The sequence below is a fragment of the Balaenoptera ricei genome, chromosome 18 (assembly GCF_028023285.1).
Source record: "Balaenoptera ricei isolate mBalRic1 chromosome 18, mBalRic1.hap2, whole genome shotgun sequence".
NCBI lineage: Eukaryota > Metazoa > Chordata > Mammalia > Artiodactyla > Balaenopteridae > Balaenoptera > Balaenoptera ricei.
Genome location: NC_082656.1, coordinates 82,176,505 through 82,196,985, shown reverse-complemented (window position 1 = coordinate 82,196,985; position 20,481 = coordinate 82,176,505). Strand labels below are relative to the sequence as shown.

The 20,481-nt window shown below is 52.0% G+C and overlaps 1 protein-coding gene across 8 annotated transcripts in view; it reads right to left on the bottom strand.

Moving 5' to 3' along the window:
• The window catches only part of ARHGEF7 (Rho guanine nucleotide exchange factor 7), a 129,122-nt gene that overhangs the window by 7,678 nt on the left and 100,963 nt on the right, over window positions 1–20,481 (bottom strand). For 4 of the 8 annotated variants that reach the window (XM_059903255.1, XM_059903249.1, XM_059903250.1 and 1 more), the window contains 10 exons: window positions 19,807–19,945; window positions 18,920–18,979; window positions 18,073–18,219; window positions 17,241–17,327; window positions 14,786–14,864; window positions 14,488–14,627; window positions 11,609–11,833; window positions 9,428–9,521; window positions 7,076–7,165; window positions 4,030–4,206 (listed from right to left, as the gene is read on the bottom strand). In XM_059903255.1, coding sequence (XP_059759238.1) covers window positions 4,030–4,206; window positions 7,076–7,165; window positions 9,428–9,521; window positions 11,609–11,833; window positions 14,488–14,627; window positions 14,786–14,864; window positions 17,241–17,327; window positions 18,073–18,219; window positions 18,920–18,979; window positions 19,807–19,945 — 1,238 coding nt within the window. Of the gene's footprint in view, window positions 1–3,418; window positions 3,680–4,029; window positions 4,207–7,075; window positions 7,166–9,427; window positions 9,522–11,608; window positions 11,834–14,487; window positions 14,628–14,785; window positions 14,865–17,240; window positions 17,328–18,072; window positions 18,220–18,919; window positions 18,980–19,806; window positions 19,946–20,481 lie in introns of those variants that run through there. The other 4 variants (XM_059903251.1, XM_059903252.1, XM_059903253.1 and 1 more) reach the window with 2 other exon arrangements.

Sequence of the window (20,481 nt, the reverse complement as noted above, 5' to 3'; positions counted from 1 at the left end):
CTGGTTGGCTTTGTTGTTGTTCAGGATGGGGGTGAATACAATGAAATAATAATCATTAGCGCCAACCCAGCCGCCAACGCCTGCTGACAAGGATGCGGCAGTTCCACACTGCCGCCAGAAGGGGCCGCTCTGTGCCCTCAGCTGGAGATGGTGCAGGTGCTGGGGGCCATGAGCTCACTCAGATGTGTGACCCAGAAGCTGGAGACACGCTCAGAACCCTGTCCCCTAAAACAGTCACAGGTCCCCAGAGGACCGTGGACCTTAGGTTGAGAAACACAGATGGATGCAGCACTCCCACCTCCCGGACAGAGGACCTGCCCAGGCAGCAAGGAGAGGGCCTCAACGCAGGGTGCCGTCGTGGTGGTCAGACTGCCACCTGGTTGCCTCATCAGATGGCCTGCGGCTCTCAAACCCAGGGCGCATGTGATGCATCTGCCCCCGCGAGGGGGCTGGCCTGCACTGAGAGCCTAAAAACAGGGTAGGTCTGTCAGAAGAGAACATCTGCTTATCTAGCCAGCGGTGCAGCACATTTGTAGCAAAATTCACATGACTTCTTAAATTCCTAATCTTTCTAAAATCTGCATCTAATTATACTCAACAGAAACTGAAGTAACTTTCAGAATGAAACAAAATGTTACGTTTAAAAAAAAATCTACTTAGTAAAATCTCTCTGAAAGGCCACTTTGTTATTTATGGCTATGATAAGCTTCTAATTCATTTTTCTTAAAAATCAAAAACAAAAACACGAGGACCCTCTTTAGAGAGTGATGTGCATTTGTTTATCGTTTGCACCTTGTCCTGGACCCATACCTGCCACAGGTACTTGTTTTCCTTTTGTTCTGCTTTTCCTAGTCAGCTGGACATGCACTTTACCAAACAAAAATTAAAAACTGACCTCAGTCTCGGTAAGAAACATTCAAGTCGGGGCTTTTTTCCGTTTATGCACACGTCCCCACCTCCATCAAAAAAGAGAGAACTCTTCTGTCTGAAGACAAACGTCCCAGTGATTGAAAACTTGTTTTAAAAAAAATTCGAGGGAAACAGATGAAATAGAAATATACAAAGAGTCACCTTGCATCGTCCAGAACACACTTAACCTAAGAAAGTGCAAGCTTTGCCATCAAGGCAGATAAAAGGTGTTCTACTGCCGGGCCTTCCTGTGGAAGAGGTTACATTCAAACAGCAAGCGTTAAACTGCAAACTCTGCTACTCCCTCCGCCCCACATAACAAATATTAAAAGCCACAGGCTAGCAAATGCAAAATTTATTTCAACTGTACATAACAGATGTCTTTTTTTTTTTATAAATAAAACAAACACTTCATTGCCATATGCAACCACAAACAATATGCATACTGTACAGTACAATGCAACATTCAGGTATACATCCCACTGAGTCTCAAACGGCAGTCACCCAATGAAAATGGCTTTCCCGTTCACAAATAAAAAGCACAATATATAGATTTTTTTTCAAGGTCTTATACCACTATATACAAATCACTGTGTTTTCGCAATTTTATGCAAAACACATAATTAATATAGCTTATATACTTGTGGCAAGTGTCAATTCAATGGGAACACCGTTTAGGCCATTTGCAAAAGCGCCTGGTAATGGCTTAAACCTACCTTCTAGTTCAGATTCTTCACCCTTTCATTATAATACTAACTGTACACATAGATATTACAGAATTGCATAAATGTAAGGTACTATTTTCAGCGCGACTAAAGTTCCACAGAAGTAGAAACACTGGCCTTGGGATGCCACATCACTACTGCCACATGAGAACTGTTTTCAAGCCAGTGGCACTAATACTTCCAACCAGGTCACAAGAGCTAATGGTGCCAGACATCAGAACAAATCCAAACAAACAAACAGCCAGGTTGTTATTCTGCAGTGATCTTAGCATCAACAAAAAAATCATCGTCAAAATGGCTTTAACTGGCACAAAAAGGAATGATGAGAAAATGTCAAAACTTTGGTGTATAGAATATCAACGAAAATGTCTCATCAGGACAACCCAAGTGACACTTGGTGTTAAAGAGAAACCCAAGTGCAGCAGCTGTGGTGCACACAGCACGTGACACGACAACCCAAACTCACTAAGGCATGGTCGAGGCGTGTAAGCCAACACACGTTATCACAGTCTCCAAGCAAACAAAAGACCCTCTACTGTGAGTATCAGAAAAGCTGCAATGTGTTACTTGATGTGATGTAAAGTAAAACAAGACGCTTCTAAATTCATCACAGGATATTAAGTATGTGAACCTTGGAGTGATCATATTTCTCCCACAGTCCCATTTGCTATTTGGCTGAATGTACAGAAACCCCTCTCTACCACGGGTGAATACCGGGCTCCGACTAATATTAAAAGATTGCTCCTCAACTTTCTTATTCATACTAATTGATAGAAAAATATGAAACCTCCAGATGGCATAAGCAGTTCACTAGCTACTTGGGAACAGACAGACGCTTGGATTTCCTGGTTTTCCTAACCACCTCCCCGCACGCAGCTCTGAGGGTGGCGGCTCCCTAAACAATGGGGGGGGCTCTCCTGCCGGGAGGGATCGAGGGCGCCTCGGGCTGTGAGCAGGGGGACCGGCTCCCCGACACCGGGCGGAGCACAGCAGAGCCGCTCTGTGCGAACAAGGTCAGAACACTGAACGCATGGTTTTGGCGGGGGAGGTGTGGCGGGAGCAGAGGGTCACAGCCACCCTGAAGGGAGGAGAAAAGGCTACGCCCGGTTATCACGGCGTCTCATCTCCTGAAGCTGCTTTCAAGGAGTCCTTAACACACAGCCTCCGGTCCCACGTGCACACCAAGCCAGGCATGCGCGGGAAGGACCCCGCTCTCCTCCCCAGCGTGGACCGGGTGTGGGCCGAGTGCTGCCACCGAATGCAACAGGGCACGTTCAGTTCTTTACGAAGCAGAAATCGGTCTGAGGGAGGGCAGTGAGGTCTCCTTACAACCACTCCCAGGGAAGCGGGGCAGTCCCTCCAAATCTGAGATGTTCTTGCAAGTGAGTTACGTGGCAACTCAGCACGTTTTCGGGCGACTTGCAACCGCAACCCCGTTACGATCAAGAGTGAGGGTGACGTTCCACCGGGTGCCGCCAGGGGAGTCTCGCGGCAGCTGCTGCTGAGAAGGGGCAACGCGCCCGTCACGGGCAGCGAGCTCGGATGTGGGTGCCGGGGGCACCGCCCGCTGGGGTCGGCACACCGACCGCCCCGACACAGCCTGAGCCACGCACGCGGGGGCACAGGCTCGCCACGTGCCTTTCAAGGGAAACTCCTCCACCTAAGGGAAGTCTGGCGTGGCGGCGCGGGGGGGGGCCCGGCCCGCGGGGAAGTGGGGCTGCGGAGCCGGCCGCCTGTGGTGTGCGGACTCGCCCCTCGCGCTCCTGCCGGCCGGGCCCCCCCGCGCCGCCACAACGACAGAGGCTGCTCGCGGCACCCCGGGCCCTGGGGCAGCCTGGCACCCGGCCATCTGATCTGGACTCGGCGCTCTCGAGGCACGGGTCTTCTTCTCATCTCTCCACAGCTACTGGGTCGCCGCGTCCAGTACACACACACAAAATTACATCCCTGTACGGAAGGCCAGAGTCTCCTCCGTGTCGCTGGCACTTAGATCACAAACCTGTGTGGTCTCAGTATAAAATACAAAAGTGTTCGTACGGCTGTATCTAAAAAGAAATGAGACAGTTGCTACACTGAGAATAAAAAACCAAACCATTTGGAGACACAAAGCCACCACTGCCCGCTGAGAAAGGACCCTCGGTTGCAGGCTGTGTGGGCACCGTCTCCTTCAACAGTCAGTAACTTGAGTGGATACTCCAAATGGCAATTAAACCGCCACAAAGTACAATGGGAAATATCAGAAACGCTCTCAAAAGTTGTTAAAATATCACATAAAAGAGACAAGAAACAGCAAGAAAACATCTAAGAAAAGCAGGCTGCGGTACAACAAGCATTGTTAAGAAAAGCTCAGAAGTGCATTAGTTCTGGTGAGAGATATATGAGCAACAGCTCTTACGAGATGTAGAACCCATCCTGTAACTATGGGCTGTCCATATACTGTCATAGTCAGAGTCTTCCGAGAGGTCTGAAGGCTCCAAACGAGAAAGGCTGCTGCGACGACCCAGGGAGTCTAGACTTGACTGGTCGTCATCAGCCAAGACGTGATTATGCATCAGGTCAGTGCCTTGCCATGCTAAGACGGGGTGGGGGTGGGGGTGGGAGTGGGACGACAGGGGGTGGGGGGACAGGCAGAGGTGGGTGAGCAGGAGGACGGCAGGAAGAGCCACAACCAAAAACATGGAAACAAAAGCAAAAGGTGATGGGAAGAGAAGGGAAAGAGAAAATATTGTTAAAAAACGGCAACAATGTTCATTTCTCCTTATTTATGGCTGGGTTTTATTTACGAACTTATTAATTAGCACAACCCTTAGAATAAAACTAGATCAACTATTATTTAAACAAACCTAGGTCACGAGTCTGTTTCCAAATTGTTCCTTTTTAAAGCTACTGCTATTAAGCCCTCACTTACGAATCTTTTACAAATTAAGCCCATGTTCACAAGAAAATTCTAAAGACATCTGACAAGTAACCAATTCTGCTACACATTCGATTAACAAACAGTCTCATTTGAGACCCTTGTGAAAGGAACCATTTATGTGTTTAATGCGGACATACTGAATGCAAAATACTTTCCAAGGATTTCTGGTGGACTTCTTCAGCTATCTGTTCGCCAGACTCTAAATCACCAGAAGCCATCTTAACAATGGGGGTCTAAACTTACCTTGTCCCACTGCAGTGACTGAGAAAACTTCAGACGGAGAACAGGGTTTCACAGGCCCCTTCCCCCTCGCTCCCCTTTCCCGCCACCCCAGGGCACTCACCCCCACTCAGCCAGGGGAACGGACATGGCGGGGAGACACGTCTGCTCAAATGCCATCAACCCGGACGCAGGCGCAGGCCCTCCCGCTGCCATGAAGGGAGACGTGAACAGGGAAGGCCCCTGTGTCGAAAGCAGGACGGCAGAAGGAAGCGGGCACAAAACGGGAGAAGGGGCGTGAGCCCATGAGTGGCCAGGCGGCTGCGAGCGGGACGTGCAGGCTGGAACGGGCCCACGGAGGGGCCGGAGGACACACACGCTTGACGGGAACCAGGGATGGCTCAGCACAGACGCCCCGGGCTCCGTCCTGTTCCTGCTCCGGGCGAAGTTAAACCCATCCCCAAACCAAAGCGAGAGCGAGCAGGGGGCTGGGCTGCGCTTCCTCGACTACATCCCTACGGCCCCTGGGCAGGAAGTCAGTACTAAAGACGTCTGGGTGATGAAGCCTCCTTGGCATCCAAACGTATACGGAACAGAACGGAGCTTTAGGTGAGACAGATCGTCCCAACTGTTCTGACTGTGCATTTAATATGGACAGAGCTGCTCTGGGGTCAGATGCACCTGACCCCATCTCTAGATTCTTAGGTACTCTACCCGTCCAGCATAAAGGATCCATTTCCCCATCCTACCTGTTCCTGAGAACGTTCAGTTTAAGGTCATCTATGACTGTATGACCTCTGAGGCCCCGGAGTGGTTAGCCCATAATATCAGTTAAGAACAAAAACCACTGTAGTGTCCAATGCTTTTCTTGCATAGCAGAAGCGGAAGCACATAACACAGGCAATGTGATGAGACCTGCACACACCAGGGCCACAGCAGAGCAGGGCCCCGTCTCCTGGATGAGGCAACGCAGCTCACACAAAAGCTCACACAAAGCTCACATCACCTGGTCCGTTCACCTGAGATGGCCCGGTTAAAATTTCATTTCAAACAGTTGAAGTGGAGATGAATAATTTTTTAAAAATCTCAAATTCAAAACCCCAAAACAATGGTCACCTATAGCCTATTACCTAAAAACACAATCTCTTATCAAATACAGGAAACTGTAATATCGTAAATGACAAATTAACTGCTCCGTCACCTGCAGGCCCTTCCATTGCTCTCCTGCTCTGCTGACTAGTCACGACAAACAGGCGTCTTCACCAGACGGAGGACGGACCGAAAGTCCTGACATCATGGGTGGGACACGTAAAATACTAGCCATAAAGAAGTTTCTAGATCATCTGCAGATTTAGCCGGGGTTAATCCCGTTGGCCCTGTCCTCATACCTGTAGTCATCTTTAACAAAAGCTCAAGCAGTTGAAAATTCCTCTGTCCACCTTTTCTTTTTCTCCCCATCACTGGTTTACACCAGACATGACACTGAGTTGAACCACCACATTGCAGGTGGTGCCAAGGAAGTGAGTTGAGCAATTTGCCAAAAGTCAAGGTGGAAAGGAAACCAAAAACACAAAATCTAACAGAAACCAGTTTTCATGCCAGAAGTAATATATGTCATCCAGTTCGAAAGAAAGGGAGGGAGGGGGAGGGAAGCTCAGCCCCTTTTCCCCTGGACAAACCACCTCATGACTACATCTGCTGCAACCATCCTGCACCCCACTCTCAAATGCCGGGGAAGTTTCAAAAACAAAAGAGCCCATCTTTTTAGTGTTCTCACAACAGATTAAAATTTTTTTCACATCAGACATTATGCATAAGATGCAGGTAAACTCAGTGGTACTGAGATCTACCCGATAAACTCACTGGTGTCTACTTCAAAAATTTTTAAGTGCAATCATTTTTTAAAAGGGGGAGAGGGCTAAAGGAACTCTTACCCTAGGCTTATATTTTTGACAACAATTCCAAGAAGCACCCTCCCCAAATTCCACTACCACACCATAGTTTAAACAGCTTAAACAACTGAGCTGAGCAAGTCCCCCGCTGTCTTCCAACCCGAGAGAGCTTTATAAACTCTGGCAGTGCCCTACACGTCCAGGTTTCCCAGCGGAACCTTCTCTAGAAACCAGTTGCTTTACTGACAGCTCAGACCCCTTCCCTTGACTGAGGGACGCCAGGCCAGGCCCCGGAAGCGCCCTCACCGGGGACCATGCCCACGAGCCTGCCCAGGGCCCACAGCTGTGTCCTCAAGTCGTGATTTGAAGCAAAACAAGCCACCAGGGCCCCAGCGGGCTCCTACGACACTTACTCGAGTTGAGCGTCTGCCGCGTCCTGGCGCTGGTGCAGTAAGCCTCGATGACCTTCAGAATCTGGGCATCCTCCTCCAGCGCGGCCGTGCCTGCAAAGGACACACGGCCCGTCACAACCCAGAGGCAACACGTACACTTAACCGGACAAGCACAGGTCATCAACTCGACCGACGATGGTGGCAACTAGCAGTCCCTCCTTTTGTTTTCTCGCCAGACAAACGTTCTCCGATATTCACAAGGTAGTTATATTCAGAAGGATTTTTATTTTTTTCTAAGTATTTTTTTTATCTGCAACGTATCTGGCAAAGGGCTAATATCCTAAATATACACGTAAGTCGTCTTACTAACCCACAAGAAAGATAGCATCCCCCATCCTGAAAATGAAAAAAAGGCAAGAAATAGGAACAAACAATTCACAAGAGAACAGTCAGAAAGTAAAAATGTTCCTTCTCACCAAGAAAAGAAGTGAAAATTAAAACTAAATATCATGTCTTCACATGTCAGCCTGACAAAAATCAGAATGCCTGAGAATTCTCAGTGTGGATGCGGATATCGGAAAGGAAAAGTTCCCTCCGTCCTCATCTGGGAGGGGGGAGTGAAGACAGGTATGACCCCCTGGCGAGGCCGTTTGACCCCACTTACCAAAGGCCTCAAAGCGAGCACCTCCTCCGACCCACAAGTTCCTACTCGAGAGTTAATCCAGGACGCTCCAGAGCGCTCCCTGAAACTGGGCTCCAGACCCGGCTTCCTGTGCACTCGGAGGCCACGTGCGCGGAGGAGGCAGCCCGCAGAGCAAGAGCACCTAAAGGTCCTGGTACCGGGCGCAGACCCTCACACCCCGCATAGTTCATACCATCGTGTGGTTCAACTCTGCTTTCCGTTTTCTAGATTTTTCTGCATCTTCTAAGATATGACTTAGAACATAGTTTAAAAGGCTCAACTACTCTAACAAAGAAATGTGGGAAGAACGGAAGACTGAACTATTTGTAAGCTGTATCAGAAAGCCTCCACACCATCTTATGATATCGACACACACAGGCAGGCCGCATGCTCGCTCCTAAGAGTCAGGGTCAGCACAGAAGCTGAGGAGCGACTGAAAAACTGACTTACACTCCACTAGCTGGGACGGGTCGTTTAACAGGTTTCCGTAAGAACAGCACTTAACTAGTCTCGCTCCAGCACACGCCGCGAGCTAAGGCCCACAGGCGGGCCAGGCCGCTGCCCTCTGCCAGCGGGAGGGCGGCCGCACGAGTGACGCTGCCCGTCCCGCTGAGGCAACCGGACGGCCACCTTCAGACACGGGTCGGCACGCGAAGCGCAGCGCCCGCGCACAGCACAAGGCGCTCGGCGAGCGCTGGGGTGAAGGTCCGCCAGGCCTGGCTCAGAGCTGCACACGCGGGGCTGGCGCCCGCCCCCGGCCGGACCCTCTGCACAGGCGGACCCTCCGCACGGGGGTGCTCGGCCTCCCCCGCTCCATCAGGTGTCCCGCAGGTGCGCTCACCATCTGAGGAAGTGACCGAGTGACCGCAGGACAGCAGGACGAGCGGGGCTGCGGCAGGGGACGTCAGGTGGCCCGGGCGGAGGGAGCTCACCCGGGAGCAGCCTCCGGGCCATCCCTGCGCCCACTTCCCCAGGGTCACCATGACCCTCGCCAAGGACAGGGGGGGCGGCCCACTTGCAGCCACTGCACCAAGCCGCCTCCCTCGGGGTGACGCCGGCTACTCGGCTCCTGTCTAAAAGCCTTCTTCTGGAAGTGAATCCCCAAAGGCTCCCCAGTGGGTGTGGGCAAAAGGAGCAAAGGTCCAGGAAGTCACAGGGCCGCGCGGCAGTTCTCGGGGCAGGAGGCACAGCCCCCACCCGCCCCCCAGGCAGGGCGTCCCGCAGCGCCAGGCGGGGCTCCAGCCACCGGCCCGCAGAACCCCTCCCGCCTGCCACACCGGGACGGGCCGGACGCGGGGAGCGAGCGGGCCAGCGCCGGGTCGCTCCCGCCACATATCCACGCGGGAGGCCGAGGAGCCGGAGCTGCCGTCCACGCCGCCTACGGCATCTCAGGAGTCCTCACTGAGCAAGGGGGCCCCCCGAGCACACGGTCGGTCCCATGGCGGAGACCCGCAGCCGCCGCCCAGGCGGGGTGACCCCGGGTCGAGGGGCCCCGCACAGAGGCCCACCCAGGGGAGGCGGGGCGGGTCCCGCGGACCCGCACCTCCCCTGCTCGCGGGGCCGGTGCTGAGGCGGCCTGTCGCTGCCCCGCTCCAGCTACGTCCTTTAGAGGGGACCCTCGGCTGGGCCCTGGCTTCCGCATGCGGCCCTGGCAAGCCCGCCGAGAGCCCCGCGTCCTCGCAGCTACTCACTCTTCCTCAGCGCGAACTCCTCGTCCGAAGGCTTCCGCTCAGGCTTGCGCTTGGGGAGCAGCTTTTTCATGGTCTTGGGACTCTTGCTGAGATCCTAGGGAAGCAAAGGGGGAAAGGCTGACAGACCCCGAAGGCAGGAGCTTCCGCCAGTCGGCGAGGAGGGCCGCCGTGAAGGTGTGAAGCAGTGAGCGCTCCGGCGCCGCGGGGCCCCTGCTCCCCTCGGACTCGGATCGCTCTCTGCCGGCTGCTGAGCACCATCTACAGTCAACAGGGCGCAGACCCTGGTAAGAACCCTCGTGTCACCTGGATCCAGTGGCACCGGGACCACAGCCACGCCTGGCTCGGAAAGGCCAGCTGGCCGAGGCCCGCACAGCGAGCTGCGCGCTGCTAATTCTGCGGCAGGCCCCCCTGCTGCGGCCAACCAGCGAGAGAGGGGGAACTAAGGCTACTGTGTAAACGCAACTCCTTTAGGAAAGCGTCTGAAGCCTCAAGGGAGAAGAAAAGGGACTAAGAGCGGCCCAGGGGCTCGAGGGCAGAGGCGCGCAGGAGACAGAGCCCCGGCCGGCCGGCTGCGGAGCGTTCCCACCACCCAGAGCTACGCTCACCGCCTCAGGGTCTACCCCTCTCCCCCCTGACACAGCGCCTGAAAACCCCCCCACGAAGGGGAAGCCACTGGAAGACAGAGCAGGCCCAAGCCCAGTGCGGCGGGCAAGGTTTTGACTGTCAAGCGTATCCTGAATTTTCATGTCAGAAAAGGCTAACTTCTGCATCGTTTAAGTTATATAAACCACTGGTGAACCTTACGATGAGAATCCAAGACTTGGAACGTGACTCGTGCTATGGGATGGATCGACTGAAAAGCAGAGAGAACAGAGCCTAAGTTTTAAAGGTATCTCTTCAAAATCTTCCCCGTGAAAATGAAAATGTAAAGGCTTCTGAAAATGCAGCAGAAATCCGTCCCTGAAGAAGTGAACCCAGCGCGTGCCCTGTGGCTCCCCTGAGTCCTGGGGACGGAGGCGAAGCCGGGCACAGCGCCCACTCGGCGGTGCTCCGTCCGGCCTTCCGTCTGTGCCCACTTCCCAGCAGGCGGTCTGCGTGCTCAGCGCCCTAGACGTGCTCACGGCCACACCCCTCCACGCCTTCCTCTCCCTCCTGCGCCCCGCGCTCCCCCCCCCAGCAGTGAGGGCACCAGGGCTTGCCCACACGCCTGCAACACGGACATCAGCACTCTTCCAGGAGCTGCCAGGGCGAAGAACGCCCCGAGCTGGGCGCAGGGACACCCGCCAGGTACACGTCACAGAAACCAAACTTCATTAACAGAAACATAAAGGATTAATTATAACTTAGGTGTACTCTTCTATAGATCTTAAAACACCTAGGGTTGCCAGCAAGCACGGAGGGGGTGTCTGCTGCAGGGCCTCTGCAAATGCAGCCTCGTGGACAGGCAAAGGCTCACACCACGCTCACAGCCAGGCCACGCCCACCACACTCACAGCCACGCCTACGGTAACCGAACTCCACCCACACTCATCATTTCACACAGTCACCAGCTTCCTCAAGGGCAGATATTCCGGGACCCTACTTCTCGAGCCCCTTCCCCTTCTCATCAGGGCAGAGAGGGAACAGCAGACACGTGCAAACACTGTCCGAGTGGAGGAGAGCGGGTCCGCTGTGACCACGCCACGAGGAGCGCTGCCTTCCCCCCCCCTTGCCCGTGAACGTTCCCTCCACCTTACACAGGCGACCAGACACAGGGTGCCTGGGCAAGAGCTCAAGCCTGAAGAGGGTCACCAGGTGTGGCAGAGTGGCACGCACACAGGGAGACCCATCACAACCAAGTTCAAAGCTCTTCCAGCGCGAGGCCGGGAGGCCCAGGCAGAGGCCCAGGCGAAGCCCCCCAGCTCCGCGGCCTCCGGACAAAGGGAACGGAGGCCACGTGGGCAGAGAAGCAGCTCCCCCGTGACGGGCACAGAGAGGGCCGCACCCTGAGGGCCTCCCCAGGGCTCCCGGGATCACAGGCAGGGGTAACAAGAGAATGAGGCGGACCCTTCACGGTTCTGAAGAAGCTGATCGGCTTTATGCCACAGACAGAAACACAGGATGGACCACACTTCTGAATTCACCGGACTGAAGCGGGGAACGGCCGACGTTAACACGCCCAGCCGTCAAGTCGGGGCTCACCTCCTTGTAGCAGAGAGCAGCTGAGGGCCGGAGAGGGGGTGCGGGTCGCAGGCAGCTCAGGCTCCAGGGCTTGGGGGTCTTCGGAGGCTCCAGGGGCCCCCAGTTGATGGTGGTGTGCGGAGTGCCGTGGTGGGAGGGGTGAGGCAGCGTGTGGTAGGCGGGCGTCAGCGGCACGGGCTTGCTGTCCGCATGCTTGCTGGACGGGGTGATGGAGTGGGAGGGGAGCTGCCCGGGGAACAGGGCGGGAGAGAGCAGAGACACCGTTCAGCGTCAGGAGAAGCTGGAGCAAACACCCCCAGCCCGCCAAGGCGCTCCCACTGGGACCGCCCCAGCTTGTGAGCATTGCTCCTGACTCTCCACGTGCTCAGTTTCTGGGCCTCTCGGGTTGAGCGGGGAGCCGCCGTCCCGCGCGCTGCTCCAGGCTGCGGCTGAGCTGGGGTCAGGAAGCAGCGAGGCGCTGGGGGTCCAGACCCGGGAATTCCACCCACCACCTTTAACTGCCACGGAGTCACGTTTGCAAAAAGGTAATTCATTTAGTACAGATACCAGAACTGTATGACAGAACGGGCATTCCCTGCACTGAGAATGTGATTATGGGGAGGGAATGATTACCTCCCCAGCGGTATTACTCACTGCCTGGTGATTCAGGGGTGGGCAAAACTAGGGCCTGATCCCTGTTTTTGTTTTAAAAAAAAAAGAGATGCTCCTGGGACACAGTCAGGCCTATTCCTGTCAGTGGCTGCTTTTGTATTACAAAAGCAAAATATAATTATAACAGAGATCATATTGCCTAAAAACCCCCCAAATATTTATTATCTTTTTATAGAAAATTTTGCCAATCCCTGGGATAAAACATTTTCTCAGAAAAATCAGCTTTAATCAAAACAAAGTTATATAAATCTAATTTCTCAGAAGGACCTTATTAATAGGGTTTATATTCCTAGAAAACCCAAAAGTATTCCATCACACTGACAATTAAATAAGAAAATGTTGAATAAAATAAATAACATTCAACATTAGCTAGTGACCTCAAATTAGCCGAAAACAATACAGTATGCTTAACAGGAGAAAGAGCTGAGTGGTTCTGTGAGCTGGAAACCTAAGTGAGACCATCATTCAAAAGAACTGAACAATATCTGAAAAACAGGCTTAAAGGGAAGCCCAGGCTCTAGCTGAGGTGGGTGTCCAAGGACAGAAGCAGTGGACTCTCTGCAGTGACCATACACCTGTCCTGGGGGTGTGTGTGTGTGTGTGTGTGTGTGTGTGTGTGTGTGTGTGTGTTGTGACGTGTTATACAACCACTATAAAATAATTTTTTCAAACTAAATAACTCACAAAAGGAGAAAATTACGCAAAACATCCCTTCTAGCAATGTCACAGTAAGTAACATTTGGTTTTATTTCTCCTTGCTTGTAAAAGCCAAGAGAGGTAGCTTTATGCTAAAGTCAGAGTATCATTCAAGCTGGACACAGCAATCACAGGGAGAACACAGACACCCCCAAAGACAGCCTCCGTAAGAAGAGCACACAACACCTGACAAGCCTGCGTGGGGGGCACAGCGCCCTCCAGACGGCGGGGCTGTAACTCCCTTGCCACTATGTGACAAGAAAAGGAACGAGAGCGGCCAGCGTCCCGATACACAGCACAGTGTTACTTGATGTGACTTTATAAAGGTTAGCCTCAGGCTGTTACAGACAATCTGAGCGAGAAGGCACTTGCCTTATGGACGCACATATGTCCTCGGGATAAATGTAGTCCCGTGAAAGCTAAGCATCTTTAGTATATTTTAAAAGTATGGAAAAAGTATCTTTAGTATTTTTTAAAAGTATGGAAAAGTTATAAATGGTGGAGCCATTCAAAATGAAACATTAGCTGAAGCAAACGAGCAGTTTTAACCCCCAAACTGTTGAGAAATGGCCTGAGACATTGCACCTGTGACCAGCACGCTGTGCCATGGCCACCGTCCCTGAGCTAAAACTTTAACCCCAAGGATGGCGACCACAGGTGGTAGAAAACTCCCAGTAAAGATCGTCACAGTCTGGCAAGGACGGCAAGAAGAACCCACCAGCCAGAAATGCTGTGAGACCCTAGTCATTTGTAAGAAGGGTGCCTGGTTTTTCAATATCACCTGGTAAAGACGATGAATGTTCAGATGATTCAATACCAGTGTTTCATTAAGCATGAAACACCAGGAAAGAGAAGTTCTAAACACTGACACTTTGGCGCTGATATATTTTGAAATGTTTTAAGTATCTAAAAACTTAAAGAGCTATTGAGCTTTTCTAAAAGTAGAAGATACAGATTTCTTACAATCAAAACAATGAGTCAAAAATTACATTCTAATGCCTTCAACATGAATCTGGTCCTTTTCGTCATCGTAAGTAGTCACTGTTTGTTTTTTTGATGAAACATAATAAATACAATTAAAATGCTCAGAAAAGCCCTCTATGGACCAGTGGCTCTCAGGCTTTTGGTTGAAACCAACTTAGGTTACAGGACCCACTCTGAGCAAGGCAGCTTCCTAGCCAGGGGCCATGAACTGTGTGTGTGTGTGTCTGTCTGTCTGTCTGTCTGTCTGTGTGTGTGTCTGTCCCCGTGTGTGTGTGTGTGTGTGTGTGTGTGTGTGTGTGTGTGTCTGTGTGTCTGTATGTCTCTGTGTGTGTGTGTCTGTCTGTATGTGTGTCTGTGTGTGTGTGTGTGTGCGTGGCCATTCACCATCCACTGGCAATGAGCAAGTGCGTGCAGAGAAACACAACGCACATGTTGTGCTTTCCTGACCCAGAGGCTGACTATGCCTTAAAGCCCTTGATCACTTGCTGGCAACCGAACCCAAGGCTGAGCCCGGCGCCTGGCAGCGGGAGAGGGGCGGGGGCCCTTACGGTGTGAGACGGCACAGGGTGAGGCTTGACGGCGGGGTTCCCGGCAGAGGTGACCTTCGTCTGCTTCTGCAGACGGTCCACCCACTCGTGGAGGTCCTGCTGGTCGCTGCAGGACACCAAGATCCGCTCAATCATGCTCCCTGCAGGAGAGGAACGCAGCTGAAGTGGGGAGCAGGCGGGGCCCACACGCACGCACACGCGCCCCCCGAGGAGGGCCGACAGCGCCGCCGCGTCAGCCCCCGGAAGGCTCGGCCAGGGCCTGCACGCTGAGGGCGTCCACAGAGTCTGTGCCTATCACCTGATATTTCAAATGCGTTTCTATGATTTTCACTGTCCTCAAGCTTTGTGATTGTCATTCCTGTCGTTGGCAGCTTTCCCTAAAAAAGAACCCCCCCCAAAAAAAGAACAATTAGTGCTTTTCTAGTAATGAAGATACCATTAATAAAGCAAATATTAAATGATTTTAGAAATGGCAGAGGAACTGTCTCTGTAAAGCAAAAATGCTCTTTTGTTTGTACCAAATGCATGTATAATACGAACCTCTATCTCAAACAAGAAATCCTAATACTATAATCAAGAAATGAGCCAGCAAAAAGGTACAGGGCAGCAAACCAGAAAACAAATAAATTTCATCTGATGGGTTACTCTAAACATAAACAGCAGGACACAAAAACATTACACATCATGATAAAAAAATTAGAGTCTACAGTGGCTGTTTTAAATGATGTTCTTTATGCAAAGGAAGCACAGATTTGCCTTAAAGAAATGCAGAGGAAGTTCCACGTCTGAAGGCAAAGTAAGAAGGAAGCCGGAGCAAGAGGAACTGTACGGTAGTCGTGCGTGGTCGTCACCAGACAGGAAGTCAAGAGCTGTGCTGAGCGCTGCACAGAATGCAGAAAGCAGCAGCCAACCCATCCGCTCTGACAGCAGAGGGCTCGGGGAGGGGAGCGGGAACGTCCACGGAGAGAGGCCAGAAATGGGCCGGAAGGGGAACGCGGTGGCCAAGCAGGTCCTCAGGGAAAGTCTCTCCCTGAGGACTCGGGCCAAGCCGCCCCCCGAGAAGCAGGACCCTCAGTGGGGTGGCAGCGGGAGTCCCGCCCTGCAGGGGGCGCCGGCGATGCCACAGCCCACAGGGCTCCTCACATCTACAGGGGTGACGCCGAGCACCCCACAGGGCACGAGGCGGTCTCCCCACCCCTCCCCTCCCGAGACAGGTCTCATCCAGTCCACGGGCCACCAGGGCTCGGCAGGTGGGACGGCAGGTAGCACTGGCACAGCCGTGGTCAGAGGCAGGCACTGCAGACGCCCTTCCAAGAGTCCTAAGGCACAGGGGTGACCAAGAGCTCTGAGAACTCTACAGGAAACAAAGCTGCAGGGCTGCATTTAACGCAGCAGCAACCCCGGAGGACAGCACGTGCTCACTGTTGCTGGATGTAGTGCTTTTTAACATCCTTCAAAGCCAGAAATGAATACTGACAGTACGTGGACCGTGGGCCACAGCACTTGGAGAGAAACCCCCCAGGAAACGGTGCACAGGACGGGAGAATAGTGCTCTGCTGGTGGCACGTCAATGCCACCATCCTAGGGGCCTAAGCCTGCCCCAGATGGCAACCTCAGCTCCTGCAGGTCAAAGCAGGGCCCCGACTCAGCCTCTTGGGTGTAAAGCACGAAGCTGGAGAAGGCTGATGGAAAAGGACCAAGGTCATTTAAAGCGGGAGCCGCCAGTTTGGGGGAACCTGCGTAGGTGCTCCCTCAGCCAGACATCAGTCAGCGGCAGGCTTACAAACTAAGAGGTATTATTTTTCTAGGCTTGCGCGTGTACAGCTGCTTTCTCCATTTTAAAGTGCTCCTTCTGGAGTGTGTGATGACACTCCTCTTTGGGTGGCACAGCTTTCTGTGCAGGTACAAACAAGCCATGGACACCCTGGACTCAGGACCCACTAGCGCTCTCGTCGGGGACAAAACAAACAATGTGCTACGTATGCAGAAACGCAGCTCAGAGAAAACAAAGGACGATCTCTGTTGAAACAGCATCTGGTGACTAGCCAGGCCTTGAAAAATTGATGGGAAAGGCAGAAGCTTCTGTAACTACACAGAGAGAAGGCAGTAAACCTTGCTAGAAGCTCCTTACTAGACAGACAGAAAATGCATAAGGCACTTAATACCACATTTGAAATCAGCGTACAAAAAAAGAAATTTTTTTTCTTTTTTCTTTTTTCCCCTTGCATGTTCTTCTTAAATCAGCTCTCATATTCTCTCAAAGAAAATCAGAAAAATGATTAACAATAAAAAGGCTGAATGATCATTCACTACCACGTACACCACCCGACGTGTGCCCACGACTGTCGTGGTGGTGCACTGCCCCCGAACCACCTCGGCCGCGCGTCCCCCTCCAGCTAGCCCGCTGCTGTGCCCACCGTGTACCAGCCACCAGGAAGGAAGCGGGACACGACTTGGTGGCAACGGGCTGGCACCGCACCTCAGCAGTCTGTGTCCTTGGGGGCAGCTCTACAAATTTCAGTTTCCTTCTTTTTTTGCTTTGGATTAACACAAGGATCCTAATTTGCACAATCACATCGAAACGCACAGACAGGACTTGTGTGTAGGTATTTGAATGTAACACTATACATACAACACTACACGCAGCCCACAAATAGATGCATGTAGTACTGAACACAAAACTCAAAACAAGCCTGGAAATGATTCTCAGATCCACAATAAACAATTAAATATAAATTTAAAACGTGTTTTACCTGGTATATAAAACCACTCATCCTAGGACTGGCAGACAACATTAGCAAAATATTTGGGAAGAGCAGAAGATACCGTTCATTCTTTTCCTAATGTAAAAGAGCAAATTCAAATAATTGTTTTAAAAACACACATTTTGCAGTTGTGAGAATATTTATATTAGGCTTTATGAACTATTATACCATACTTCCTGTTTAGATATTTCTCTCTACCAAATTTAATTAGCTAAATTAAAGGGAAACAAAATTATGATAAATTCTTAGACTCACAAGTAGCCCACGTAACATCTGTTTATAAAGTCTGATTAAGGAGTTTAGCTCTGCCATTAACTCTTAATTAGTAAAATCTTCTTTCTGTGGTTGAGAGAAAATGGAGGAAAAGAACCTGTAAGCCTTTAGGGGCAGTGGGTGACCAGGTGGGCCCTTCAGGCTGAAGGAGGGTGGGATAAAATGCGGAGATGGATTTAGTCCATTGATAGACCCTGGCACTAACCTAAAATCCAACACGTCAACTCAATGTTTCCATCCACCCCATAAACTTTACCCAATCTACATGAAAGACCTAACAGCACTGTTCATGTATTAAAACTCATTTGCTTCAATAGGTAAGAAAAGCCCCACAAAGACCACAAGCGAAGGACAAAGATTCCCAAGAATCTAAAAGGAGACACAAAGAGAAATGCAGGCAGCACTTCCACGCACCGCCATCGACACACTGCCCACAAAAGTGAAGGAACGCTGGGAAGCCGTGTCCCAGGCAGACGCCTCCCAAACCGGCCACGTGCAGGGGCCCTTGGAAAGCAGTGTTGGGAATGGCGCTCGCGCACTGCGGTACCTCGCTCCCAGCGCACTGAATCAGGACCTGGGACATGTAAATGACGTTGCCCAGGGTCTTAATGTCATCTCCCTCCCAGCTCCGGATGGCTTCTGTCAGGATCTGCAGCTCCAGCTCCTTCCTTTTCCGTACTTCTTGACACTGCGCCTGAGAAGCACAGAACACCGTCAGAAGAAACAGGAATCCTGGAACCTTAGATTTTGGCCCTATTGCTTTGTATCTTACTTCTTAAGACAGATCACCTAGTGAACAATTTGCTTACTTCACAAGTATGGAATCAAGTCAAGAGAGACAAAACACGCGACAGCTCTAGAATGAGAAACACTGTTTTAGAAAAATACAGCCATTCCTGCCACTTTTAGAAGAAAAAACGTGGACTGGGCAAGAAAAATATTTTCTGCTTTTACTAGTGAATGCAACAGAGAAGACTGAGAAGAGGGGAAAAAAGAGTAAGTTCCACTGGTGCTGTAAATAAGACACATACTCCAGAAACTCAAGTCAGTAAGACAGCATGACAACCGATAAAAAAGACCCAGCAGCATTCCATTTCACACTCAGCCACGAAAGACACTGTGGGACGAGGTTAACAACGTGCTCTGAGCCACCGTAAGTAGCTACAGCGTCACGTGGTGCCTTTTGTAAAATTTAAACAATTATCAGTTCATTTTCCTGCTGGCCACAGTCCAGTAAGCATGAGAGTTTACCAGCCATGGCGTAACCACTATGTATTTATTTTTATTTCATCAGAGTAAATCCAAATTATCCTTCACAAGTAATTTTCTGCATTTGTTTGCCATAATAATGTCTGACGGGAAAAAACCACAACGTAATATGCTTCATCACTTACTGAAAGGTTTTTGAAGGCAGTCATGGATTTTTGAATATCTTGTCTATCTGGATGATAATCCTTTGAATAGAAGAAGCACACTATTAGCTTTCATCATGAAAAGTTTTTTCTTAGAAAGGCACTCTGTAGACTGGCTCGGACCTGCCCTATACTTTTCAACCTGTAACCCGTCCTATTCTTCGCAGCATTAAAGTGCCATTTCTTAGTCCTTGAGGGGGATCATGGGGCAGAGTGATGTGGACTCTGCCCTGGAGAGGGAGGCCGGCACGCGGCCACGCCCATCCCTTACAGGCCTCTGCTGCTCTGGCACCCGAGGGCAGAGGGGAACAGCTGTGAAGCAGACTGGACGGCCTGCCCTTTGGGAAATGGTTCCCTACGGCCTAACCAAGCCAGTAACCTGAACCCAAATTTCTGCCAGGCCCACAGCCTGGTATCTGAACGCAGGATAAATACATATCATTAGTTGATTCTTTTACTAGTATTGCTCTGTAACTTAGGCACTTAACAACACTGTAAGTACGCGTTCCTGATACGACACCTCAGCGCGCTGAACGTTTTCTAGCGACTGGAAAACCTCCCGTCAGCAGCAGCGGGTGGGAGAGGAGCTGAAGGAGCAGGTGCTTTCCGACAGAGCCGGGATAAGGGAAACAAGCTCACGTCTAACAACACCATTCTGAAAGTCCCGAGCTACAGGCCGCTGCGTAAACCCCCTCTGCAGGATCTGGCCCGGGAGCCCTCTCCCCGGCCTGGCAGGCGTGGCGCGGGCGTGGCGCAGGCGTGGGCGGGGCGGGCGTGGCGCCGTGGGCGGGGGCGCAGGCGTGGGCGGGGCGCGGGCGTGGGCGGGGCGCAGGCGGGGCGCAGGCGTGGGCGGGGCGGGCAGACAGTACCTCCATGTGCCTCTCCAGCTCCTTGAGCAGCGCGGGGTACTTGTCCAGGCGCATGAACGGCTTGCTGAGGCCGGTGGTCAGCACGAGAATGCCGGGGCTGCTGGCGCCCTTCATCTCCATGAACTCGCCCAGCTCTTCACTGACCACGCGCAGCACGCGGGGAGGGGAGGAGAGGCCACCGTTAGAGCTCAGAAGGGCCGCGCGCCCGCCCCCCCCACCAGGACTGTGAAGAACCACGCGGTGTCCCCGACGGTTCACAGCCCAACACGTGCCGGTTACCTCCCAACACCAGAGGGGAGATCCCCACACGGTTCACGTTCTCGCCCTCAGCCTGAGCAAAACCACGTGTGCATGACACAGAGCACCTGTGGTTCCCCAGCAACCCCATCACGAAAGGCCACCTCAGCGCGTCAATTTCCTGTGGAAGAGTGTGAATGTGAGTGGCCTTCTGAGAGCAAGAACAGGGCCCAGTTACCTGGAACTTCAAGACGGTAAAACGTGTAAGGAGATGCGTCCCGACTACAACGAACTGAATCGTGGCGCTGACCCTCCAGGTGCTTTAGTCCCTGAAGGCGGCTGCACGATGCAGCACGATAAAGTAACTCACATGTACTCAGGCTTTAAACTTTCCAAAGCATTTTCGCATCATCATTTCATTTAACCCTCCCAACGTGT